The sequence below is a fragment of the Pagrus major genome, chromosome 10 (assembly GCF_040436345.1).
Source record: "Pagrus major chromosome 10, Pma_NU_1.0".
NCBI lineage: Eukaryota > Metazoa > Chordata > Actinopteri > Spariformes > Sparidae > Pagrus > Pagrus major.
Genome location: NC_133224.1, coordinates 1,884,117 through 1,910,430, shown reverse-complemented (window position 1 = coordinate 1,910,430; position 26,314 = coordinate 1,884,117). Strand labels below are relative to the sequence as shown.

The 26,314-nt window shown below is 36.2% G+C and overlaps 2 protein-coding genes across 3 annotated transcripts; both read right to left on the bottom strand.

Moving 5' to 3' along the window:
- Positions 1 to 393: 393 nt before the first annotated feature.
- LOC141003195 (butyrophilin subfamily 1 member A1-like) lies at positions 394 to 2,854 on the bottom strand. 2 transcript variants are annotated; one of them, XM_073474481.1, is made up of 5 exons: positions 2,793 to 2,854; positions 2,295 to 2,416; positions 1,251 to 1,589; positions 698 to 982; positions 394 to 584 (listed from the first exon to the last, which is right to left on the bottom strand). In XM_073474481.1, the coding sequence occupies exons 2-5, from the start codon at positions 2,389 to 2,391 to the stop codon at positions 469 to 471; spliced, it is 837 nt and encodes a 278-aa protein (XP_073330582.1). In that variant the 5' UTR covers positions 2,392 to 2,416; positions 2,793 to 2,854; the 3' UTR covers positions 394 to 468. The 2 variants fall into 2 exon arrangements, with proteins under 2 accessions (XP_073330582.1, XP_073330583.1); XM_073474482.1 differs by having other exon boundaries at positions 2,322 to 2,416.
- Positions 2,855 to 15,610: 12,756 nt separating this feature from the next.
- On the bottom strand, positions 15,611 to 18,672 carry LOC141003192 (butyrophilin subfamily 1 member A1-like). The gene is made up of 5 exons (XM_073474477.1): positions 18,534 to 18,672; positions 18,051 to 18,392; positions 17,320 to 17,601; positions 17,096 to 17,215; positions 15,611 to 16,664 (listed from the first exon to the last, which is right to left on the bottom strand). Exons 1-5 carry the CDS (start codon positions 18,640 to 18,642, stop codon positions 16,192 to 16,194), a joined length of 1,326 nt encoding a protein of 441 aa, XP_073330578.1. The 5' UTR covers positions 18,643 to 18,672; the 3' UTR covers positions 15,611 to 16,191.
- Positions 18,673 to 26,314: the final 7,642 nt, after the last annotated feature.

Genomic DNA, 26,314 nt, shown 5'->3' with positions numbered 1-26,314 from the left:
GTCAGAAGGGCATGTCACTTTTTTCCCTAATAACAGGTAATATCTTGGTAATGACAATGCAAATGATTTTAATATAGGTTACATTAGCAACAGAATGCTAATAGTGTTGTTAGTTATAATGGATTGATATTTCTGTCAATATTGCTGTTATCGATCATTCTACACCAGTTTGCATAGAGTTTAAATGATCTGGTCTCTGGTCTGGTTGGTGTTGTTCTGTTGGACTCTACAAGTGAAGCTGTTGTTGTGTCAACAATTAGTTACTCAGTGTATGATTGGAATTAAATATCTGTTCTTAATAACAAGCCATAGACAACAGGATTTTTTTTAAAAAGAGGTTTTAATAATCATATTTAGGCAGCATATATTTTCACATCCACACATTCACAACAGATACGAACTAGGTAACACCACAAGGATTAACAAAAAAACATTATCTGTATCCAGGGAAGTAAATTAGCAAGTTGTCTACCTCTTCCGAAGATAACATATCAAAAGGAAAAGATTAGTAAAGACAGAAAGGGACAAAAAAACAGCCAAAGCGGTGACAGTACTGGAGCTGTACTGGGCGTTGAAGATGTTATCTGAAATGTAAAAAACACAAACAACATAATGTACTAAATTATATACAGTATAGAAAAACGGACATTTGTGTTTTGAAACTAAAACTGAAGAAGGCTTATAATAACATGTTTACCTGGAACATGTATGAGTGTCTCTCTGGTCTGGTTGATGTGGTTCTGTTGGACTCTACAGGTGAAGCTGTTGCTGTGTCTCTTCTCCACAGTCACTCTGCTGCTGACAGTATAGAGGTCATCAGGACCTCTGACTGTCTCTGTAGGTCCAGCAGAGAGGAGGTTTCCCTCCCCGTCCAGCCAGAACACCTCAGGTTCTGGATACCAGCCTGTGGACTCACACTGTAGAACCACATGTCCACTGCTGCTTTTTTCTATACTCACTATGAAAGGTGAGGAGATGGCTCCTGAGGATGGAGGACAGGAGGAACAGGTGGCAGGTTATTGATGCACATTTACAGATCTGCTCGTTGAACTCATAAAACAGAGTAATCGAGGCACATTTGCATGTTTGTTTAACAGCACTTCCTCATGTTGTGTGCTCAGTGTCAGTTCATTTAAGGCCCTGCTCCAGTTTGTTAAGAGTCATTTCACATTTGTGTGATTGTAAAAAGTACTAAAACAAAAAAAAAAGTTTGATGATTTCATTGATGGATACATTTTACATGAACTTACCCACAATGAGCCGAACAGAAGAGTCACCCAGATCTGGAATGAAGCATCTGTATCGTCCCTCATCAGATGTTCTCGCTCTGGAGAGTTTCAGTGAAATGTTTCCGAGCTTCAGTTCATCAGTGAACACTGACGTTCTTCCCTTGTAGAGCGGATGTTTCTTACTCTCCAGTTCCACTCCGTCACGCCACACATAGACAAATCTGGGGTCCAGGTCGGGTCTCGTCCACTCCACTGTCATTTCTAAAGCACTCGTGGCAGGTTCCAGGTGGCATGGTAAAACGATGTCCTCACCTACTGTTGCCACTATTGGCTGAGCTGGACCGACGACCTGAACCCGACCTAAAGAAAAAACAATGAATCAACTGACAACATTTCTGATGATCTCATTGGTCGAATTAAACCTCAGCGGTCCTGGAACTACAGTGATGTTTGTTAGAGTTTGAGTTGTGGATTTGTTTTTTCCTCTTTTATTTTGAAGTTCTATCCTCATGTGTCTTTTCTCACTTTCCTTTTCTACCCCTTCCCTGTGTTTTCCCTCCAGTTTGATTGTCTTCCTGATGTGTTTCACCTGTGTCTAATCAGCCCTTGTGTTCATATAGTCTGTGTTCCCTGCTGTCTTTGTCAGTTTGTCTCTTTTGTCCCCCTGAGCCTGTCCCTCTGTCTTCATGTCTGTGTTTTTCCTGGTTTGAACTCTGTTTAGCTTTTGTGTTTCGGCTTTGTATGTTGTATTTTTTCAGGTCTTGGTTTCAGCTTTTGTCATAAAAAGCTCCTTATTTTTTCTTTACCCTGCCTGCCTGTGTGTTCTGTTTGGGTCCAGACTATTTTGCTTTATGTAAAGACTGTGGGATCAGGAGAGATAGTATAATGTTCAGTCAAAACACCTGCTGAAGAGTGTGCGACAGTTAAAATTTGCATGTGAGTGTTTCAACAAGTCAAATCTAAAAACAGTGACTACTTTCTTCACATTACTGTGATGTCAGTTCATTTTAGATATTAAAATGAAATCATTTCATGTACTTTAACTTTCATTAAGCTGTTACTTACTGTATGTGTTTGTGTGCAGTAAGTTACCCTTAACACAGGGCGCTTGAGAAAGGACCAGCAGTAAAACAAGTATGTGAAGATTTAAAACATGGTCCATCTTTTAAGTAACACATCCTGGGCCTCTGAAACATAAATTAAAAAAACAAATTATTTAAAAAAATATTGTTTTATTGTCTGAATAAAGCATTACATAGGGTAACAAAAGCAATTCAGGGAGAGGACAACATGTACGTCTGACAGCAAATTAGTTTAAAGATTGCAGATTTAACTCATATACACATTTATTTAAGTGCAAGGTTCAGCTTGAAGCTCTGCAGGGTTTGTATCACCGGTTTGGCCTTCGTTGTTTAAGTTTAACTTGATTTTGGAATATATTGGGAAATATAACAGGCACCAACAGTTTACAACTCAGCAACAAACTTTGACCAACAACTTTAAATATCCTGTAAAATATTCTACAAATATACAGATTATAGATTATAAACCTGCAGAACGTACCTGTTGCAGCTGCAGTCCATCCAGCGCAGGTGTGAACTCTTGGGATGTGAACACTGTTACCACTAGCACATAGGAAATGGGAGGGTCTTAGTTTCTTGTGGGATGTGTGTCAATCCAACCCAGAGACAGATGTGAGCAGGTATGATCATCTGTTTTGAGAGTTACTGGTCAGTAGGTTGATATTGTTCTTTGGACATAACAGTCAGCTTTAAAGGATAATTAATGATGTAGAGCCTTTATATCTAAAGACATGTTTAAGTGAATAATTCATCAGTAAACATGAATATCTGTGATGGTGGCTGACCTGCAGCAGGGGGTGGAATAGAGCTTCTTTCTCACGACAGTGTTCATGAGCCAATGAGGAAATGAGTTAGTGTGAGAAATACAATGAAGTTATTTTGAGAGATACAATAAATGACTTATAATTTCATGTTTTAGGAACTTATTAACATCTGGACAGAGACAATACATGAATGAGATAAAAAAGTCTTGAGAAGAGGTTTTGACCCAGAAACAGCTGTAAGATCAGATATGAACACAGACCAGTTTACCATCGTCTGACCACCAGAGACGAGCTGCAGAGGAAGGGTTTAGGTTTGGAGGAGGGTCTCACACACATTTCACTTGAGCTGCACCTCAGTCAGACTTTCAATAGGAAGACAACATGGAGGTCACAGCTCTCTGCATCAGACTATGTGAGTACTGAGTCTCCCTGTTGAAAGTATTATCAGTAATAGGATCAGTAAAACTACATAAGCAGGCAGATGTCTAAGGATATTGTTGTCATATTATGATGTAATGAACTGAGGCTAAGATAAAGTCCTCATTAACCAAACCCAACTCAAAAACCTTTGTTTTCTTCATTTAGTTACATCATATACAGTCATTTACTGACTGACTGTGTTTATATACTTAAGTGACCTTTTAAGGAATTTGTCCTCCATATTTTGTTCAACTTAACACCTCTACATTTCAAAGGGAAATATTGCCTCAGTTGTTACTTTACGTATCAATTGACATTCAAATGTACACAACTAATAAGTTTATCACAGTGGACAAGATGACTAACACAAAATGTTTCTGACAAAACATGAAGTCTCTTTGGGCTTCATCTTTCGTTCCTCTTTTTCATTTACTTACATTGACACAAAGCTTTCTACCTCTTTCTCTCCAGTGATGAACGTGTTGTGGCTGCTTCTTGTAGAAGTTCAAAAAGCCGGTGAGTAGATAATAAACTGCATCACTGAACGAAATTCAAGGAAATTATGATAAAAAAAAAAAAAACATCTGCTCCACATTAAGTGTAAATGATTTTTAAAATAGTTAGAATTTTTGGCACAAAAGATCGTAGTCTTGGTTTAACAGTAAACCTCAATCTTTCCAAACCTTAAAGAAGTAGTTCACCGTGGGAAAAAAGGACCAGTTATCACCATGAGACTACGATATAAACAATTTGAACTACAGTGTACTTGTTCTTACCTTATCTAAGTCTGTTTTTCATCCTGTCTCATGCCTGTCAAGTCTGTATTAGTTTTGAGTTTTAAATACATCAAGCTTTGTCTCATGCGAGTTTTCTTAATGTGTTGATCAGCTGGTTCTGTGATCCTGGAGAGTCCTGCTGTTCCCGTGATTGAAGGAGACACTGTGACTCTGCGCTGCAGAAACAAGATGGCTTCATCCAGCCCCACAGCTGATTTCTTTAAGGACGGCGTCCTCATCAGGAGCAGTGACACTGGAACTCTGATCATCCACAATGTGTCCAAGTCTGATGAGGGACTCTACAAGTGTAACTCTGGAGCTGCAGAGTCACCAGAGAGCCAGCTGGCTGTCAGAGGTGAGGGGATTATGAAACATAGTGATGGACAAAAATAGATGTTTTCTATAATTTCAATTCTGTGATCAGCATGATATGGTGGGCCACTATACAAAATATAGTACAACAACTCACTGTAACGCTAATCACCCCTTATGTAATGGAAATATATATTTTTTTCATTAGATATAATATATTGATGTTAAAGGTGTTTGTTTCATTATTTGTGTCAATAAAACAGTGTTATGACAATATTCTTACCTTGTAATTACATATTATACTGCTATGAAGAGTTGATTCATGTTAATGTTTAAAATTAGAGTCACCTTCATATGTATTACAATATATATTTAATAATCACCTTGCAATGCACTAAAAAATGAAATATTCTGTCTATATATTGAGTTATAAGAACTGTCTGTAATGTGCTGTTAGTACAGTTGCTTTTAATATATTGTGAAAATATTATATGACCAACTTATCATCAAAATGTATATTCATTATTTTTAGGTTTGGGCAACAAAAATTCTTGTTTAGATTTATGTAACAAAACATTTTGGTTGATTAGGTTTAGTAACAGATGCTTGGGGATGAAATACACCCTTTTGCCATGTTTAACATGCATTTGAAAGCATAACTTCTCCCATGTCCATATTTTTCCCCACGATGCAAAGCTATTCCATTATGTAGAAAAACGTGAAGGCCAACATGGTGATATTAGATCATGCATGCAGATATGGCAGTTATGATAAGGAGCAGATGCACTGGATGTATTTTTGATTCCTGACAAACCTGACCACAATAATGAAATATGTTTTTCATATGTTGATCAGCTGGTGCTGTGATCCTGGAGATTCCCATCTACCCTGTGATTGAGGGAAACGCTGTGACTCTCCGCTGTAGAAAGAAGAACAATCCCACAAATAACATAGCTGATTTTTACAAGCATGGCGTCCATATCGGGACCGGCTATCAGGGAGACATGACCATCCCCAGTGTTTCCAAGTTTGATGAAGGACCCTACAAGTGCAGCATCTCTGGAGTTGGTGAATCGGCTGAGAGCTGGCTGACAGTAGGAGGTGAGACACATTAGTTTTATGCAGATGATAAATGATACTGTGTACGCTGCTTACAGTAAGTTAGCTGTGTCATCTGAAGGCTTTTCATGAATTAAGATAACCAAATTAAAAAGAATAAACTTATTTAACACGGATGAAGGTGAAATCCTTCAATCAATTTGACAATACAATGACATTTTTGAATATAGTTTTTAAATGGGGAATTAAAAAGAGGGAAACTTTTTTTTGGTTGTTTGATAAACTGCTTTTCTGATTAACATTTTTTATGAAACACATGTTAATCAGTTAGTGCTGTGATCCTGGAGAGTCCTGTCCTTCCTGTGATGGAAGGAGACAATGTGACTGTACGCTGCATGAACAAGATGACGACCAGCGTTACAGCTGATTTCTATAAAGATGGACTCTTTATTGGAAACAGCTTAAATGGGAACCTGACCATCCACGGTGTCTCCAAGTCTGATGAGGGCCATTACAAGTGCAACATATTTGGAGCTGGAGAATCACCAGACAGCTGGCTGGCTGTCAGAGGTCAGATACAGTGCAAATTTTTAATATTTTAACTCAATTCATAACTTTAAGATACATGTTACATTTTGTGATAGAACGCAAATTCCCCAAATTTGGTATTGCAAAAATGTGTTATATGCTAGATTATAATTTTGATTTTTTTAAAACTTATTTTTTTAAACTCTGAGGCTTGTTTGACTAAATTATAATAAATACTTTCTATTATCTTTCCAGATTGTCCAAAAGAGAATATTCCCTTTTGTTCTGACCAACTTCCTGTTCTCCTCTACCTCCTCATAAGGACTGTTGCCACCATTGTATTGGTGGCTCTGCTGCTATTGGTGTTGAGGAAATGTCACTCTCATCGAGGTAAAAATGAGTAAATAAAGAAATAAAAATATGAAACGATGGAAACATTTTCACAGATTTGCTGTCTTGCATTTGCACCAAATTCAATTAGCGTTTTTGTGTGTTTGGTTGAGGAAATGATGTAATCCAATCATCGATTTGTTCAACACACTGGTAGAGACACACATCTGTAGGTCTGTGGTAGCTTGGTGATAGAGCAGAGTAAATTTTGATCAGCATAATGACAAGTGAGTTCATTGTTTTACTTAAATTGGCCAAATTAAAGCAAAATTAAAGCAAATTAATCTTCAAGCTACCGTGGAGTAAATAAACCAGCAGAAAAAACTAAACTTAAATTATACAGAATAATAATACATTTCATCAAAACAATGTAAACACAAGCAAACGTGTTTGTTTTTTCTGCTGTACTTTCTACAGATGACTAAGATGGACAGAAGAGAAGCTGAGACGACCTCCAACTAAAACTGATCATACACAAACATGTAACATCCTTGTACAATCAGTTACAACTTTTTAATAATAATCCAGGATCTGTTTTATAAAAACAACTTTCAACTCTGTTACATTATACGTTGTATTTGTTTGATATGTTATTTTCAGATGTTTGTATGTTTTATGTCTTGGTTAGTGATCAGGACATAAAGGGAATCCGATAAAAGTGAATACTGCAAATGTGTGTGCAAATGTCAGATTTGTACTTTTCTGTTAACAAACATAATAAAAAACTTTTGAGTGGGGTCTTCCGTTTTCTGTGAGTATATCACTCCATTGACTGATGTTTGACATTGTGTGATACTTTAAGCCTATAAGTAGATTTGTGTATCATGAGAACACGTTTCTCAGAGGTGAAGACAGTTAAGATATCCGTTTTCAAACCACATGGCCTCTCTATGATGTGCACTTCTCTGTCTCTATGTTTTTTTTTAAACACGAGTGTCTACATGCCTACTATCCACTCTGGTCACAGTACATGTCTCTTTAGCGCTGTGCAGATTAACCACACTGTCTCTGCATCTGTGTGAAAAGAGCCTGTGGGTTCAGGTCAGGTTAGTCACTAAGAAGTAAGGTCTGCAAGGCAAGGCTTGGTTTTGCTGACGTTGAGCAGGCACCACTCTGCAAGATTGTCCATTTCCTCCTGATATGAACTCTCATCATTGTTTATAATACAGAAGGATTGTGAGCACACAGGCCTGGGGGGCTCCAGTGTTGAGCACTAATGTAGAGGAGGCATGGCTGCTAATCTGAACCGTCTGGGGTCTGTTATGTACTCAAGTGCAGATTGTTAAATTTTAAGTTTCATGGGTGAGATTGTATTACATGCTGAGCTGAAGTCAACAAACAGCATTCTGATGTAGTTCTTATTTTCAAAGCGTGTGAAGACTACACGGAGGGCAGTGCCAGCCCTGACCAATTTGGTGCCCTAGGCAAGATTTTGGCTGGCGCCCCCTTGCATCGCAGTCAATTTTACAATCAATTTTCATACACTCACACAGAAACTACATGTATGTATTCAAGATTTTATTTCTTTTAAGTCAAAAATATCACACCAAATAAAAACTGAAGAAAGAAACAAATGATAAATAAAAAATACAATATAAATAAGGTATTGCACTGGTATACTATTGGCATTAAAGAATATTCTATTTACATACAAAATAAAAATAGTCTGTATTCTTTGGGAGGAAACCTTTTGCAGCACAAGCAGTGCAAGCTATCATTATTTTTTGAGTACATCAGCCAGCTTCTTTTGACTCTGGTAAAAAAGTCATGTGGACACTTTCTCCCATCTTTGTTTTTGGGAAATGTGTAACTGTTTTTTATTTGAAATGGTCCTCTGTGAACTAACTCCTTTCTTACTTTGTCAGTTAGAAGAGATGGCCAGTCAACAGGGTCTAATGGTGCAGCCTTTAGTCCTGATGCTGTGTCACTCTGGTGTGCTGAGGTAGAGGGGACAGGAGCATGGCGGTATCACTGGTGGTGGTGGTGAAATACTTTAAAAGTGCATCTGAAGAGAGAAGAGAAGTATATGTGACCACTGGATGTTACATTTTAAAATACGATGAGATTCATTCAACTTTATCGTCAGTGCAATGCAGTTCAGTCTAACCAGAGTGCAAAAAGCAGTAAAGTGCAGTGAAATTTATATATGTATATATATATCTATATATATATATGTGGAAAACTAACAGCATTTTAACTGACATACAAGCAGGAAAACACAGCCGACAGGTTAAAATAACACCTGAACAGGCCTGATGTTTGAGGACTTTCCAAATGTCCCTGATGAATTTAAGGTGGAGTAACATTAACTTACGTCGACTCAGCTATTTACTGATTATTAAACAATGCTACTATCGTCCGAAGTCAGCGAGCAAGTTAACACTCTGCTCCAACAATGGTAACTATGAAGCATTAAACTATTAGTTTCATTCACTTCATCACATTGACGTTACTGTACCTCTTTCTTTCTCACGTGTTTCTTCCTCTGCTTTCCTTCTTTTCCTTCCCTGGACACCGGATGGCTTCAGTCTTTTGGACATTGTGGTTCCGCTACAGTATCAATAAATCTCTCTCTTGGGTCACGGTCTGGTCAGATTCAGGCAGCTCACCTCTCGACCCCGCCCCCCACCCTCACAGAGGGCAGGTGCAGTGCAACGAGCCAGGAACCCAGAAAAAAGGCCTCTCCATTATTTAATAGGCTTTGCAATAAGGTTATGTTGCTGGGGGCTTATATAATATTTTGAAATAATATAAGTAATAGCACTGGTAAAAAATAGTAAGTTGTTTTTTTTTTCTCCCCCCGTTTGCGGCGCCCCCCGTGGATGACGGCGCCCTTCGCATTTGCCTATACTGCCTATGCCCAGGGCCGGCCCTGGGATAAGGCATCCTCTGTGAAGCTGTTGGTTCTGAATCCACACCAATAATAACATCACAACTAGTTAAGTATTTTTTTTCTAGAAAGTGAACCAGGAAGGGGAGGGATTAAGAAAATGTTTCAGTCTGATGTTCAGTCAGCAGCAAGACAACATGGAGGCTACAGCTCTCTGCACCCGACTGTGTGAGTACTGACAAATTAAATTATGTAGTTCTCAACCACATTATAGACATCAGTATCTGAATTAACAATCTTTTAATATTGACTATATTTAAGCAGAATAAAATACTTGTAGACTGTAATGTGGTTTTCTTTGTGATTTTTGTTGTTTCTGGCATGATAAAGGAAGAGCATGATTCATTTGTAAATGTCCTTTAGACTAAAAGACAGTAATAAATTACTAAAAACTATTTCTTGCAAGATATAGAGGTGGTTACATTTGTATTTTGTCACATTTGCTGTCCCTTTATGTGATATTAATTAAATTACTAAACTGCATTCTGTGTGAGGCATACAGAATGAACATGTCTTTGTATGTCATCAAACTCATGAGAGTTGTGTTACATCATTCTAGGCACAAAGTCCAAGTAATGTTGCATATTGATCAAAAAAATTTAATCACATATTCATATGATATATGAATGTTCCTCTGATTGTTATGTAAATGTTTTACTTAACAGACACATTAGTTCTGAAATCATTTGTATCTGGTATTAAGCTCTAATATTTGTCTCTCTAGTGATGACTGTGTTTCTGCTGCTTGCTGCACAAGTTCAGAACTGTTCTTATGCTCAAAAATTAGGTACGTATTATTCAAATAATTTTCTTACTGTTGTTATTTATACACCAGCCTGATATTTGCACGAGGTTTCCTCATTATTTATTTTCAGGCAAATAAATGACAGTTGTTGCCTGTTACGTCTTTACAAGGCAGGAGTTTATCAGTTAGATCTGCTTTTGAACTACAAGCAGTGACTTTGTTTAGTGTGTGCTTCATGTTTTTCAAATAACAAGTTTGGGTAAATACCTCTTTATCTTCCTCTTTCTTTGTCTCTGTCGCAGATGCAGCTTTCCCTCGTATTGAACCAAACAGACTGCAGTTCTATGCATATGATCCAATCTCTGTAAAGTGTGAACATTTGGACTGCTCACCTGAATGTAGAGTGATGAGGAAGCTGAAGAAAGATTCAACAAATACCACCCAATTATTGGAACCATCAACAGGATCCATTACCATTAATCCACCCTTTCCATCAGACAGTGGAGAATACTGGTGTGAAAATAAAGAGGGGGAAAGAAGCAACAGTATCAACATCACAGTCACAGGTATTATTAACTAAAGAGAAAGAGACTGTTCCTGAGTGCCTATACATGCATCCTAATTTTGCAATGGGTTCTTTTCGCAACAATGCAAAACTTCAGGGTAGTTTTTACTAGCTTTACTTAACTAATATGTAAGCCTTAGAATCTATTTCAATAAACAACAATCACAGTCTGCGACACACTGTCACACTGAGGCAAAGTTTTAAAATGAAAATTCATAGATAACAGCAAAATTGCATGTCAAAATCATGTTTTCATGTCGGTTAGGTGGTGATGTGATCCTGGAGAGTCCTGCTCTGCCTGTGACCGAGGGAGACAACTTGAGTCTGTACTGCAGAATGAAGACCTCCAACCCTTTCGCTGATTTTTACAAAGATGGCCTCTTGGTTACAACTGGATATACAGGAACCTACACCATCAACAGTGTCTCTAAATCTGATGAAGGACTCTACAAGTGTAGTATCTCTGGACGTGGAGAATCAGCAGAGAGCTGGGTGGCTGTTGGAGGTGAGATGACCTGTTTTCAAACCAAAAAAAAAATATCTGTCAAAAGTTGTTTTCAGAAGTTGAAAATGGCAAAAGTTACTATGTTGTGTAATTAATATTAATATTTGTCTCAACTGCATATAAAATATAGTTTGAAAGTAACGACAATTACAAGAAGACACATAATTGAAAAAATAAACATGCTATTCTAACATTAAGGCACTATGGGATGACTGACTTCTCATCCAGCACTGTGATGAGGTGGATATTTCTGGTGTTGGTTTTATGTCTTTATACTTACGTCTGCAAGACCCGGAGCCACAGGGATGGTGGTAGTATAGTATATGACTAGTATGTCATATATTACTTACTGTTTAAAAGTCCACACCATTTTGTCTCACGTTGCAGCACATATTACTTTATCACCTGAAGAGATTCAAGAGAGTTCAGAGACTCCTTCAACTGACGAGTCCCCTCAGGTCCCGATCCTTCTACCAGTGGTTTGCACCATTTCGTCTGTGGCTGTCCTGTTGTTGTTGGTGGGACTACTTCACTGCCTGAAACACAAAGGTAAAGATCAGTTTTGCTATGTATTAAACCAGAGCATGTTTAAAATAATCTATGTGATACAGTTCTGTGCCAGTTCAGCCACAGTGGTTGGGCCTCCTCATTTATTTACTCAGAAATAAATCAAATCACGCCACAGTCTGCACCAATTAATACATCAGTGTGTCGCTATTCACCCCAAGGCTAAAAAAATATGCTAAATCCTTGAGCTACTGACATATACATTATTGTATCCACACTATTATTTTTCATTTTTTGTTCTTTAGTTGGCTGCTTTTCTTCAGACGCAACATCAGGAACAGATTCAGGTGGGTCAGCCATTATGTCCATGACAAAATCTTTGCTCAGGACAATTAAAGTTATCTTGAATCCAGAGTCTGCATAACACTTAGTGTTATAGTTCAATATTTATACATCTACAGTACCTAATTATGTTGACAACAACAAACCATCTACCAGAAATGAAAATGACTATCTTTATAAATCAACGTCAACAGGGAAATAGAAATAGAAATAAGAAAAACTGGCTCAATTAGCAATATGCTTCTGTCTGCATTATACTATATCTAATGCTCATGCTTAACAGACACTTGGAGAATTATGGTTCTATTTTATTTATGTTTCAGGCTCTGGGGAGGCGGGTGTTGCTGATCAAAACACAGCTACATATGCTGTTGTTACAAAACACCGTAAGAAAAGAGGTACAATCATTTGCACACATTATTTTATATTACTACTAGACTACTGTGTTTACTTTCTTTTGGGCACTGGGGTGGCAAATTGGTGATGCAACAACTTAGAATTTTACATTTTAGTAAAAACACATAATATTACAATAGTGTCTTTATTGCAGTAAAACAAATTTAAAATGCAGTTTTATTTTAAGTGCCTGCTGCTGTTTAGAACTGTAGTTGCGTCTGACAATAGAAATTGTTTTTGTGTTGTGTGCAGTAAAAATATAAAAACAAACGCACAACGGACGATTATGAAATCATTCCAACCGGTCATGTTTCATTATGTTGTGCAGCTGATCATTTGAACTGCTCTTTGAGTTTTTAGACACAAACCACATGAGAAAAACACACATATAAAGTACTCCCTCACTAGGCTTTGGAATTATTTTTATAACCTCTACAATTAAGCCAATGTAGGTGTGATATAAGATGAACTTTGGCTATTTGCGAGATGCACTACATATTATTCGACTCTCCCTCTGGTGGATTGACCGAGGTGTAAATATTTAAACATTCCATCACTCCAGAATTTGGTATGAGAACATAAATAGCCAAATAGCTAAACAGAAATCTAAAGATAGGGATCATCAGCAAACAGATTAAATGTATATTTAGCATCGCAAGTTATTAAATGGCAGTATGATCTGTCATGTTGAGAGAACCAATTGTATCATATATTTTGATACATACATAAATGAGCAGAGCTATAATTGAACTCAAACTATATGGGCCAGAGAATTGAGCCCTGTGGCACCCCACACGTCAGACATGCATAGGACAAAGTTGAATGACAATAAAACTTATTTATCTTACAGAGCTAACTTTTAGATTTTTGTTCTGACTTTGTTTCTAAAGCAGAACCCGAAGGATCCAGCAGCTCAGCCAGGCAAACATCTTCAGCAGGCGCCAAATCTTATTTAACAGACAAAGATGTCGTCTATTCTACAGTCCAGATAAGGTGAGTGTAATACAGGGATTGAGGGTAAAAGTCTGATGATGTGACTAATTCCTGTTCTTAAAGCATCATTCTCATGGACTAGAAACAAGCAGATAATTAGTGGTGATGTGATTGGTATTATTTTCCAGACAGGAGGAGCAATTTCAACGGTAAAAAACATTGTCAAAATTACAGAACAATAATACTGGTACATTCTGACCTTTGACCGGTTTAAATTAGACAGGATGATAAATATGACGGATGATATTACCAACATTAACAAGTTCTTAATTGAAGGCATGTTTAATTTAAAGGTCCAGTGGGTAGGATTTGTGGCATCTAGCAGTGTGGTTGCTGTCTGCCCCTAAATCCAACTCACTGGACCTTTGTTTAACGAATGAATCAGACAAGTGGGGTTGAAAATGGTAAAGCTGGTAAAGAAAGTGGAACCCAGATACTCCAGGAGACTTGTAAAAATAAAAATGTAATTGCTTGATTGTATTTGAAAACTAATGAGAGTCTTGTTTATCTTATAGGTCGACGAGAGCAGAAACTTGGGCCTAGAGAGGAACTTAAAGCTGTGCTATTGTACATGGATATGAGGAGGGAGTAATATTATATATTTTACAGTAAACTAGTGGATCTTTAATGACCCGGCATTCTGTGGCAAATGCACTGCATTTTGCACAATAGTTGATGTTCAACAAACAGAGACGTGACTTTAATCATTAATATCAACCCTTCATCTGTGGGCTTCAGCCAACATGCTGCATTGCTGTCTATCTTTAGCAGTGAGTGGTTTCTCAGACCGTGACAGTTAAACCACATTGTTCCAGGCATCTGTTCATACGTCTGAAAACGCTTTTTATAAGAACAGAGCTGCTGCATCTTTTAAATACACTCGCTGTGGTCGACTACCAACATGACGCTGTTAGAGCTGTTTGACCTGAGGCAGACACATATAAATGTACACCTGCTGCGTTCATGCTATCTTTAAGTTGTGGCATTTACCATTTTCAGTTTTTTTTAATAGCATTCAGGTCCCTGAATTTGTTTGTTACCTTTTAACCTCATGTAACCGTGTCTCTCTGACAACTCCTCCCAACCTGATGGATGCTTATTTCTATTAAGAAAGGGACTTGATTATAATATATGAGAGCATATATATAATTCTAAAAATAATACAACTAAATACAGTAAGCCATCTTATTAGGCTAAACCTCACAAAGTCATACTTGAAGATTGCTTGATTTTTCCTAATTACTATTACTATTAATACTCATCTCATTTTTTTTAACTTGCAAACAACATTAAAACAAAGTTTCATGCAGATTGCAGTATCTTTATTCTTAGGGTCATACAGGTCAAATAACTGGTCAAGATTTTTAAGAGATGATGCATATTTAATTAGCACATAACCACTTACAATGCATTTGGCTGGACAGTCAAAATGTTTTGAACCAGTTTTTCTCAGTTCGAGTCAGTATCTGTGATTTGCCTTTGTAGGGCAGCATACTGTATGTTGTTCAGCTGCTTCTGTGATCTTGGAGACTTCTGTCCATCAAGTGACGAGCGAGATGCTGTGACTATATGTATAATGTACTAATGTTATACGTTCTGTACAGAAAATCACTTATTCTGGTATTGTATGCCTCGTCTTATGTGTATGAAAAGTGAATCTATCTGGTTTGTCTGATTCAACTTCTTAAACTTGTCATATTTTTATAAAACCCTTCAGAAGATGAAGCTGTATGATCAAGAGATGAAAATGAATGCAGGTAGAGATATTTATAGTGTTTTTATACCCTACAATCTCTCTATAATCATATTCCTTTTCATAGTTTTTTTAGTGTAACCCTGACGGATGCTGTGCACAATAACCTGAGCGTCTCCACAGCTCTGTGAAAAGAGGCTGTGGCTTTGCTCGTCCACAGAGAACTATGATCACTCTTTGGTTTTGATGCTAACAGCTGCTGAGTCTTTCATCACTCACTGTAAATATACTGTAGCTAAGCTATAAAGAATGTAAATGAATGGGTTTCAATAATCTGCTGTATGTGATGTAATTTCCTTTACTGCAGAATATAATAAATAATTTAGCTGCATTGAGTTTCTGTTGGACAGAGAATATGATTTTATTTTAATATTTTAATCAATATTTCACAGATAAAAAAGGAGTTGAGCCATTTTACAGAACATCTATCATCACCCCAAAATAAAAGACAATATTTAAATGCATTTTAAGCAGGGAACAGTTGTCTATATAAGGTGTTGTAAAGAAAAAACAAGCCAAAACAATACAAAATGAAATATACACACAAAAGAAACATACACACAAACACATACTATGTACATTAAGTTGTAAGAAGTTGTACAATTTCTAGCTGACATTGATTAACAAATTCACATGGCAGCAAAATTGCTTTGAATGTACTTTTGGAGAAAATAATGACAAGAAAAATTACATTTAATAATATTATGGTTCAGTCAAAGCCATAATAAAGTCATTATTGCATTATTCCACCTAAATGTAAAAATGGTTGCAGCTTTAATATGTAATGTTATGATCTTTCTTTATGAGAATTACATTATGATTTCACCTGACATGTCTCTTATCACCGCTAAAACCAAATCTTTATCAGCACCAGAAAATATTTAAACTTTATTGATAGTCTAATAATCAGTTTCCTCTGAATCTCCTCCAGCTGCTCACTGAGTTTCTTCTTGTGGTTCCTCCTTCATCCTGTCTGTTACCTTCTTTAACAAATCATTTGTTTTGCTCAGTATTGTCTGTGTTTGCATGTGAAGTTTTTCATCTTCTTGTTTTCTATTGGTCAGCTTACTTTTGGCAGCTAATATGATTTCTTTCATTTTAAAGAATTGTTCACCTTCTGCCGTCTTCTCCACTGACTCGATCTTCTTCTCCATATCTCTAACGTTTGTCTCCATGTCCTCCTGTTGTTGTCTCAGTTGCTCACTCTGGTTTTGCAGTTCTTTACTTTGTTCAGTCAGTTTATTATGAACCTCCTGCTCAAAGTCTTTCAGTTCTTCCTCTTTCTTCCTCAATGTCTCCTCCTTCTTCTGTGACTCTTCTTCAAGTCTTGCCAGTTTTTCCTGCAAATCCTCGATTGTCTTTCTGTCTCCCATGAGCTGATGACTGTCTGTCTTTTCAGTGTCTGTGTCTGTGTGAATATAAAAACAGGTAACAGTGTTAGATTCAGTTCAGACTTGTTCTGCTGATGCATTTTGTAGAGAAAAGGTGTCAGAGTGAACATCACAGAGACAAAATACAAACATTTTAAATATTTTACAGCATATACAGTGTTTTACTACAAAATTAAACACCATCTGTAACAGGATCTGATTTCTGATATACTCAGTTGGATCCTGTCTGCAGTTTCAAGGTGGACTGGAACCAATACCAGCTTGTGACGCAAGGCTCATCCGGGTCAAGTCACCGGTGTGTACTAAACTTAGAGTTATATTTTAACCTCTTTAATGATTTTTCTTTAATAAACACCATGATCTAAAGCCTTTATTTATATTATTTTTAAATCCCAGCTACCAGTGACATCTTGTGGCCAGTTGTTCACATGACATCAGTTAAACTCACCTTTGGTTTGGATTTGTCTCCATTTCCACCCAACACAGGCTGCTGCAAGAATAAAAAGGAGCACTAAAACCACTATAACACCCACAAGAGCAGAACAAGATGTGGCCTCGAGGCTGTCAGCTGAAATGACAAAACACACAACAGAACAGTGGTTATATTAAACCATAATTCAGCCGTTTGAAGAAAAAATAAGGACATTAGAGAAAAGAACTGACAAAACCAACCTGAAACCTTGATTTCAGTCTCTCTGATCTGGTTGATTCTCTGTTGTTGGACTCTACAGGTGAAGCTGTTGCTGTGTCTCTTCTCCACAGTCACTCTGCTGCTGACAGTATAGAGGTCATCAGGACCTCTGACTGTCTCTGTATGTCCAGCAGAGAGGAGGTTTCCCTCAGCGTCCAGCCAGAACACCTCAGGCTCTGGATACCAGCCTGTAGATGTACACTGTACAACCTCTGCAGTGCTGTTTATGTTAACCCAAGCTATGACTGGTGACGCAACAGAACCTGAGGATGAGAAAGAGAAGAAATTACTATAATATATATATATAATATATTATGTTGGCATGTTTTGTTTCTGCAAAACACAAACATATTCAAATTTGTATCAGTATACCATACCATATTCACATGGTTTTTGAGCTAGGTGGGAAGGATGCCAAGACAATACGTCAAGGCAACAAAGTCTGATTTTTTAAAAAAAAAAAACGTCAGAACATTTCTGAGCCATGTTTGTGCTGACCAAAAACTAATATTTTAAACAAGATATTCAGACATTTTCCAGCCATATTTGTGGCAAAACCAAATCTTTATAGTAAGACATCAGGACATTTTCCACCTGTATTTTTGGGGACTAAATAAAAGCAATATTTTTCTCCTGTCATGATTGGAGGCACTACAAATGAGATGTAGAAGCATTATAAAAAAAAATGCACAAAAAGCATATGCCCACTCACCAACAACAAGTTCAACATTTGATTTTTTGTCTTGTGAGGGAAAGTAGCATCTGTATACTCCATTATCAGAGAGTTTCACTGCAGACAGATGCAGAGAAAGGTCTCCCTGCTTCAGATTGTCAATGGACACTGATGTTCTTCCTCTGTAAGACGGGTTTTGGTTAACCAGGAGGTTTTGACCTTCATGCCACACATGGACAAATCTGGGCTCCAGGTCAGGTCTCCCCCACTCCACACTCTTTGAAACAGCATCCAGGGGAGGTTCCAGGCGGCACGGCAGGACGACGTCTTCACCAACTAATGTCACGATTCTTTGAGATGGTTGAGCCGCCTGAGACTGGCCTGGAAAAACACAGGTTCTTAAGTCTTGCAATCAGAACTTGTTCACAAAATCATTGTTGGCTTTCATGAGTGGCTTATGAATATGTTTGTTTTGTTTTCCCCTTTTTTAAACAGGCTTAAGATAGTGCTGATGTAAATTACCTCTACAATAGCCTGCCAGTAGGAGGAGGATCACAGTGTGTTGGAGAACCAAAGCTCTGAAACAACTGAGCTTAGGTTTAAGGAACAATCCATCATTTAGGCCAAGCATCCTGGAGTTCTGGGGAAATACAACATTTTGAAATGTTAATTTCTAGAAAAAAGGACCAAAATGCTGTTGGCTGTCAAATCATTGAATCAGCCATAGCTTTAGTTAGCTGGTTAGCTATGTAGACTAACTTCTGAGCAGATACAGTCATTTCTTTTTTCTCTTCCATCACATGCACAAAATTGAGGCACAAATACAATGCCATATTAATGTTGATTTACATTAATTTGAGCTCAAAAATGGTATCAGAATGTAACATACACACACAAACAGTGATCAGAAATATCACTGCATGCTTTAGCATTAAGAATACTATTCATTAACTAAAAGGCCTGTGGCACAATTCACAAGAACCGGCACCGGTCGGTGCTTCCTCCTTCAGTGAACTTTACAGATAGCACATTAAATGTCTGACCCTCGCCACATTTCTAGGTAATAAAACATAATCCACCACGCCTCACGTCACTATTGTTCCGGAGCAGGATGGCCGCCATTTTCTGTCTGTATCAGATAGTCATTTTCCGCCATTTTGAAGTTATGTTTTGTATTTGTCTAAATATAACAGCTTATACAAATACGTGACGCATTAAAAAGAAGGAAAACATCACCAAGAAGGGGAGGCAGTGGTTCAGCCGCATCATTTTGCTTGAAACTGGTCTTAATGATATTTCACTTTTATTATTGTGGACAGAAGTGGAAAATGACGTTCATGCCCTTCATGCTGCACATTGTTAAAACTAGTTTCACCTACAGTTCAACAGCAACAATAGACACACAGTAGAACAGTTAGTTGTAAAGTTAAACTGTATTACAATTCTATATTGTTGTAACTCATAGTAACAGACCTTACATTAAGATTATATGTGGAGTAAGCCACATTGAGATTGAGACTTTTTTTTTGCAAAGATAAAACAAACATTGAAACTCACAGCATTTATATCTGTGAATAACTAAAACACATGAAATGTAGAGGTGCGCATTAAGATATGCATGCATGAATCCCTGTGGACATTTGTACCGACACAAGTACACAAAAGTGTTGTCTGTTTTTTAGTTTTTTGTTTGTCTTTTGTCTGTTTTTTTCTCTTCTGTTTGTTGATTCTTCCTACTGTGTGTTTGTTTCTTTTCTTTTCTAAAAATGGTAAATAAAGAGTATTAAAAAAAAACCCAAATGAATTGAGTCAAAGCTAGAAAACATCGAACACACATGCTAAACACTGTAGGAAATAGTCGGCCACACTGCTGCAGATACAGAAGCTGCTCTTATCAACGGTGTAAATAACCAGTTTGCTTTTGCTCCACAAAATAAAACAACACATTTCTTTAAATGAAAAAGTAGTGAAAGCACCGTTAAGATTTAAATAAAAATATGTTTACTCAACAAAAGGCTCTTACTTGTTGTATCCCTGAGTCCGTTCTCACCTCAGACAACGTAGCCAAACGGCCAAAGTCCTTCAATAAAAAAAAAGTGTGCTTTGACCTAACTGATAAGGTGTGTACTGTACTGTGTTCAATCCTAGACTTCAGTGAAATAAGTTACTGTATGTTGCATATATAACATGAATAATATTATAGGTTTTATTCTGTAACTGAAATGTTCAGATGATTCAAGATTCAACATGTTTATTGTCACTCTGGTTGGACACCAAGTACACTCGTGAAATTATTTGTTGAGAGACTCGGCTACAAAAATAGCAAAGTAAGTCAACATCAAATATAACGAAATAAAATAAAAGGAAAACAGAATAATAGCAAAATAGTTAAAGAAAGCAATGTGGTGTGAAGTAATGAGATGTATAAAAGGGAATGGGTGTCATGGTTGAGTGTGTTTTATATGTGTTTCCTGTTTTCTTGTGCTCCTCTCCAGTCTGCTGTCCCTCCACACCTGCACTGCATCTCCCTCAGTAGCCTTTACTTTCTTCCAGTGATTTGCAGTCAGCCTCTTTCCTGTTTCTGGTGTTTCTCCATTAATTTCCTTCACCTGTGTTTCTCCGTCTCACTCCACCTGCACCTCATCCCCTCGTTAGTTTAGTTTGTATTTAAGCCTGTGTTCTCCCTGCAGTCTTTTTCAGATCATCCTGTGTTATTCCCCTGAGCCTGTTCCTGGTTTTTGTTCCTGGCATTATGTTTCTGCTTCATTCCTCGTGTTTTTCCCGACTTGTGCTTTGCTCGTTGAGTCACTGTTTTAGCTTTTGTGTTGCTACTTTTTTATTTTTGGGGGCATTTTGCACTTCTTGGTTTTTGGATTTCAGCTTGGTATGTCTATGCATTTGGGTCCTCACCACTTTCTCCTAACCTGACAAATGGGTATGGAACAGCAGGAATAAAGTGCATATGTATTTATATGTTTAAAGATGTACATAACACAGACACAGAGGACAAGATTGTTCCCCTCCAACTCATCTCCTGCAGTTTTGGTTGGTTTCTAAGCACATATCTCAATTCAGCTTTGTTTCTTGTAGCATCTTTCGTACAAGCATGGAGCCCAAAGTGCTTGAAACAACACAGACTAAAGATAATGATAAAAAGTAAGCGACAAACAAAACTATGTCAGTCTAAAAATTACAACAATAAAATATATATATAAATTAAAGATCAACAAATAAAAGTCAATGAAATAAACTAAAAAAAAAAAAAAAAACTTAAAAACTAAGGTCTTTAATTTCCTTTTAGAAGACCATAAGGGCTTACCTACTCTAATAGCAGAAGGCAGCGAGTGTCTGCACCCTGTGTACTGAATGTCTTAATGTGCACACACTTGAAAACATGGTCCAAGGCACATTTACTGTAATCTCTTTATTTTGATCTCAATGACGAGGACAGACACATTTATAACGTTAGACATTGTATATTTACACACTAATTTTACATAGACTCAACTGCACCTGTGTAATTTTAGGTCAAGTTTGCTATTGTTTGTTGTATTAATAAAATGTAAAAATATTAACCTCAGTGTGATTTGCTGCGTTTATTCTGATGGAAAACTTATTTAGGACAGACATCATAGTCAAGACATGCAGTTACAGGAGTGTGTTTACACACACACACACACACACACACACACACACACACACGTATTACTTGTCACAGAGGAATGAAGTCCATCAAAACATAATAATATATTTTAAAAAAAGAAGACATGCAAAATGCAACATAACAAAACATTTAAATCAAAGACACTAAAATCCAATTGATACCTTACAAATGAAAATGTTGCATGCAGTCAATTGTTACATGACTTGATATAATTATCATTTTATTAGGAATATCATTTTATATAGTTACATAATTTTGCTACTTGTATCTGAAATCAACAAACTACCCAACAGCAAAAAAATGATTAATTACATGTGAGAAAGATTTATTAAGAATGAACAAATACTGAATGTCATTAGCATAGAGTGATACCTGATGATTTGTTAAATGGTGCTCTGGGATGGCGGCGGCCCCGTCCAACAACCCAAAGCGTAATTATTTGACGAGTTGGGAATGAGACTCAAAAATCAACTTTTCTTTCAAATGCCAGTTTTAAGTCCAAGTACAGTTTTTACTAATTTGGACTAAATCAACACGTATATTTTCTGTAAGTAGGACCATTTTTACTTACAGCTTGTAAATTATTTTTTTAAGATTTCGACTGCAAGGGTCACTTTTTATTCAAACCGTTGATAATGAACCACAGAAAGGAAAGAATAACATTTTATAACAACCATCATTAATAAATGCTACATTAGAGTTAATCAAACCATAGTAAATATATAATTTCTAACATACCATAAAATGCTTTATAAGCCATTTATTAATTAATTGAAAAGGTTTATATATCAGGTACAGCTTACAAAGTATTTATTTCTGATATATTTATTTATATATAATCATTAATGATGATAAAACTGAATCTGTGTTTATAACCAATTCTAGAAACAAAAGTCAACTTTCTGACTACTCTCTGTGAAGGTGAGTGTTTTCATCTTCACTGTCTACGTCTTCCAGGGACAAGTTAATCACTTCCATTTGGTTCTCTACTTTCCTCTTCCTGTCTGTCACTGTCACCATCATGCCCTCTGTTTTCTGCAGCAGCTTCTCCATGTTCAGCTGCTGCTTCTCTACTTCTTCCTTTCTTTTCTCCAGTTTCCACTGAGCATTTAAAAGGGCTTTCTTTTCTCTCAGGTAGCCCTCTGTCTTGTCAGTTGCCTTTTCTATCTCACTCGCTGCTATTTCCTTCTCCACTAATTGAACCTTCTCCTTGTTTTCCTCTCTTTCATTCTCTATTTCTTCTAGCTGCAGTCTGAATGCCTCTCTCTGGTTCCCCACTCCAGTCTTCAGTTCCATCAACGGAGACAAAGCTGCAACCCATGTGTTGAGTTCTTCTTGTGTCTTCTTGGATTGTTTCCGGAGCTGATCCTTTTTGTCAGACAAATCCTTCTTTTTTGCGGAGAAAATGTAGGACGCTGAAAAAGACACAGATGGTAGAATTAAATATCATACAAATAATACTAACTGAAAGATTTACCAGCTCATGAATGTAGTAGTAATATACGATTTACTCTCAAAAGGAGAGACCAACAATATTGAAAAAGGATAAAACATTTCTGAAGATTTACACATTATTTGTATTAACATGGATAATATTGACATATTAATATAAAATATTAAAAATGTTTTTTACTTACTGATTTTTGTTTTTGTACATTTCCAGACAATAAAGAGACCAACGATCAATACAAGTCCACCAGCTATGCCACTAAGCAAGCCAACAATGATACAGTAAGGACAACAAGATGGAGATGTGATGGAGAAGTCACCAGCTGAAATTATTAAAAAAAAAGAAAAAGGCATTCAAAAACAATTTTAATAGATAATTAAGAAATATTTATGATGCTATTTTTTTTAAGAAACATGAAGAAATTGTTATCATAGTTAAATAAATATAATGTGATTAGAAAGTTATGGTAATGTTAACATTTCTATGTTATTATCATGTCACTGTGACTCACGTTGCTCCTCTGCATTGTCACTAGACTTTAAGGGTCTTGAGGAACCTGAGGAAAGATGTGACACGTATCCAATGAAACATTCACTTTGAAATTCATTAATTTAGTGTTAACTGTTAACTTTAGACATCACATGATTATTATGCTTCGAGTATTTAACTCTAGCCCACTGGTGAAAGATTTACCTCCACACAAGACTAGGAGTATTAAAAACAGTAAAAGACTCCACAAGGTACAGGCCATTCTGCGCGTCCTCATCTTGAAGTTCTAAAAAACAGAAGAAAAAAAAAACTGTTTTTAAATGACAAAAAAACATTTAAAAAAACACATTTGAAATACAAAATATTAATCGATTAAATATTAACTGATGTTATAATAATGACATATTCTGTCAAACAATCAGTAATTAAGTAATGACATACAGTAATGTGAAATATTTTAATAATCATGTAAACAGGTAGTGATGGAGAAAGTATTGAAACCCTTTACTAAAATAACAATACCCCAGTGAAGAAAACTCTAATACAGTAACAGTTATACAGTCACGATTTTACTATGACATCATTCAGTATCAGGGCCATTGTAGGTTTATGAAAGATCATACATTTAAAACTTTAATCTCAGAGAACATTTGAGGTTTGTTTCTTGTAAATTTTGGACTTTGACCTCAGAAATTAAGACGCTTTTTTTAACAGACAATTATCCACCTCCCCGGCTCTGCATTGTTTTTTCCCCCCCCTACAATGACTCTTTACTCCATAGGACAAATATGAATAAAAAGCTATTATCATTAAAATATTCTCCAAAACGTCTAATTTTGCAGAAAAATCGCCCACGTGAATAATCTGTAATTATATATTACAAAATTAGATCAGTGGTATTGATTTATCAATGTATAACTTGCAATTTAATGTTTCAACTGCTCAAGCTGAAGCGAGTTTGAAGACATAATAATTTTGTCTTTTTACCAACACTTATATAAGGTAATTTTATGTTTCTGTAAAATCTTAATGCAAATGCAAAGTAATAATTGATATTCAATAACTAATGCAAAGTAACATTTACACTAATGCAATGTAACTCTGAGTGTTATATTCAATAAAGTTCAGTGTCATATTCAATGACACTTTGCAGACTAACATTTAGTCTAATATTCAATGACATCAACAACACAAATGCAAAATTACATTTGTTGTAAAATTCCTTAATACTAATGCAAAGTTACATTTAGCGTAAAATTCAATGACACTAATGTAATGTGGCTAAAGCTGTCAAATAATTAAAGTAGTACTAGTACAATATTTACCTCTTGAATATAATGGAGGATAATAAATGAAAGCACAAGTGCATATACATAAAAAACTGTTCTTAAGTACAGTGTCTGAGCTGATAAAGTCGCCACACAACATATAGCTTGTATAGCAGTATAAATATTACCCGCGCTAAAACTCGTAATAGTGATGAATGGTAAGCAATGCCTTGTTCAATCACACAGTGATAAATGATGCCTCTGACATTTCTGTAAAAACTGTAGGATGGTTTGTTGACATACAGCTACATACAGCATCGGCTAAATCTCTCATGACGTTTGGGAGATAAATAGCACAAAACTCCATCAATAGACGATAATGGATATTCTTGTACAAAATACAGGCATCTTAATAATAATCTTCATTGAAACAAAAATCTTATAAACGAGAATTGAATTCCTCAAAGCTCACCTACCTGATTTGAATGTGTCAATGAATCAGCTCACCTTAGCAGAAATGACATGCCTGATCAAAGTCTGGCTGTAAAATCTTCACCTGTGTTCAGCTTGTTTGGCCTCCTCTCTATCTGTTGCCGTCCAGGTTAAGGACCGGATATTTAACAACAAATAAATTCAAATGAATAAATTGTTGTAGAAGAATCTTTGAAGCGTACATACAGTAAAACAAAACTCAAAAAGAAAATCAAACTTTATGTAAGATTTTACAAACTGGCTTTTGTCTTCAATCAGGTGAACATGGTTAATATTTAATCTGAGACTCATATCAGTCAGATATCAAGTTCCTTTCACTTTCAACCTAAGTGTGTGAGTAGGTGCTGTTGAACTCTATCTGCAAAGTAAATGATTACCAGTAATATAACATAATAGATTACTACATTAACAAATTGACCTGTCTATTTTTACTGTCACTGTAGATCACACCATCTCACAGTGGGACAGAAACTCTATGAACATTAAAATCTTGACATAACATTTAACATAGCAGAACCTTATTCAGGTTGCAAGTGCAGTCTGTTTCTTAAGTTACAAGATACTTTATGTAATGATCATTTACTAAAATAACAGACAAAAAATTGCGTAGTAAAAGTAGTGAGTAAAATAAATGTTACAAGTAACAAGTTATAAGTTATGTATATATATATAGATAGATACATAGATAGATAGATAGATAGATAGATAGATAGTTATATATACATGCATTCAATAGCTACAAAAGTACAAAGTACAAAACATGATGTACTTAAAGTATCAAAAAACTGTACTCATGATTACTCATTTAGCAGATATATTACAAAATACATCAGCAGCCTACTGAAATTGTGAAGTATTGCCCCCACTCCTAAATGTATTGTCCAGTATAATCACAATCTAAATATGATAAGCAACTGGCTTTGTATTAATGAAGAAAACA

Coding starts and splice junctions, on each gene's coding strand:
- LOC141003195 (XM_073474481.1), bottom strand. CDS start 2,391: ATGGACCATGTTTTAAATCTTCACATACTTGTTTTACTGCTGGTCCTT. Junction 1,590..2,294: donor ACTGCACACAAACACATACA/GTAAGTAACAGC, acceptor TTTTTTCTTTAG/GTCGGGTTCAGGTCGTCGGT. Junction 585..697: donor GACACTCATACATGTTCCAG/GTAAACATGTTA, acceptor TTTACATTTCAG/ATAACATCTTCAACGCCCAG.
- LOC141003192 (XM_073474477.1), bottom strand. CDS start 18,642: ATGCTTGGCCTAAATGATGGATTGTTCCTTAAACCTAAGCTCAGTTGT. Junction 17,602..18,050: donor AAATGTTGAACTTGTTGTTG/GTGAGTGGGCAT, acceptor TCTCATCCTCAG/GTTCTGTTGCGTCACCAGTC. Junction 16,665..17,095: donor GAGACAAATCCAAACCAAAG/GTGAGTTTAACT, acceptor ATATTCACACAG/ACACAGACACTGAAAAGACA.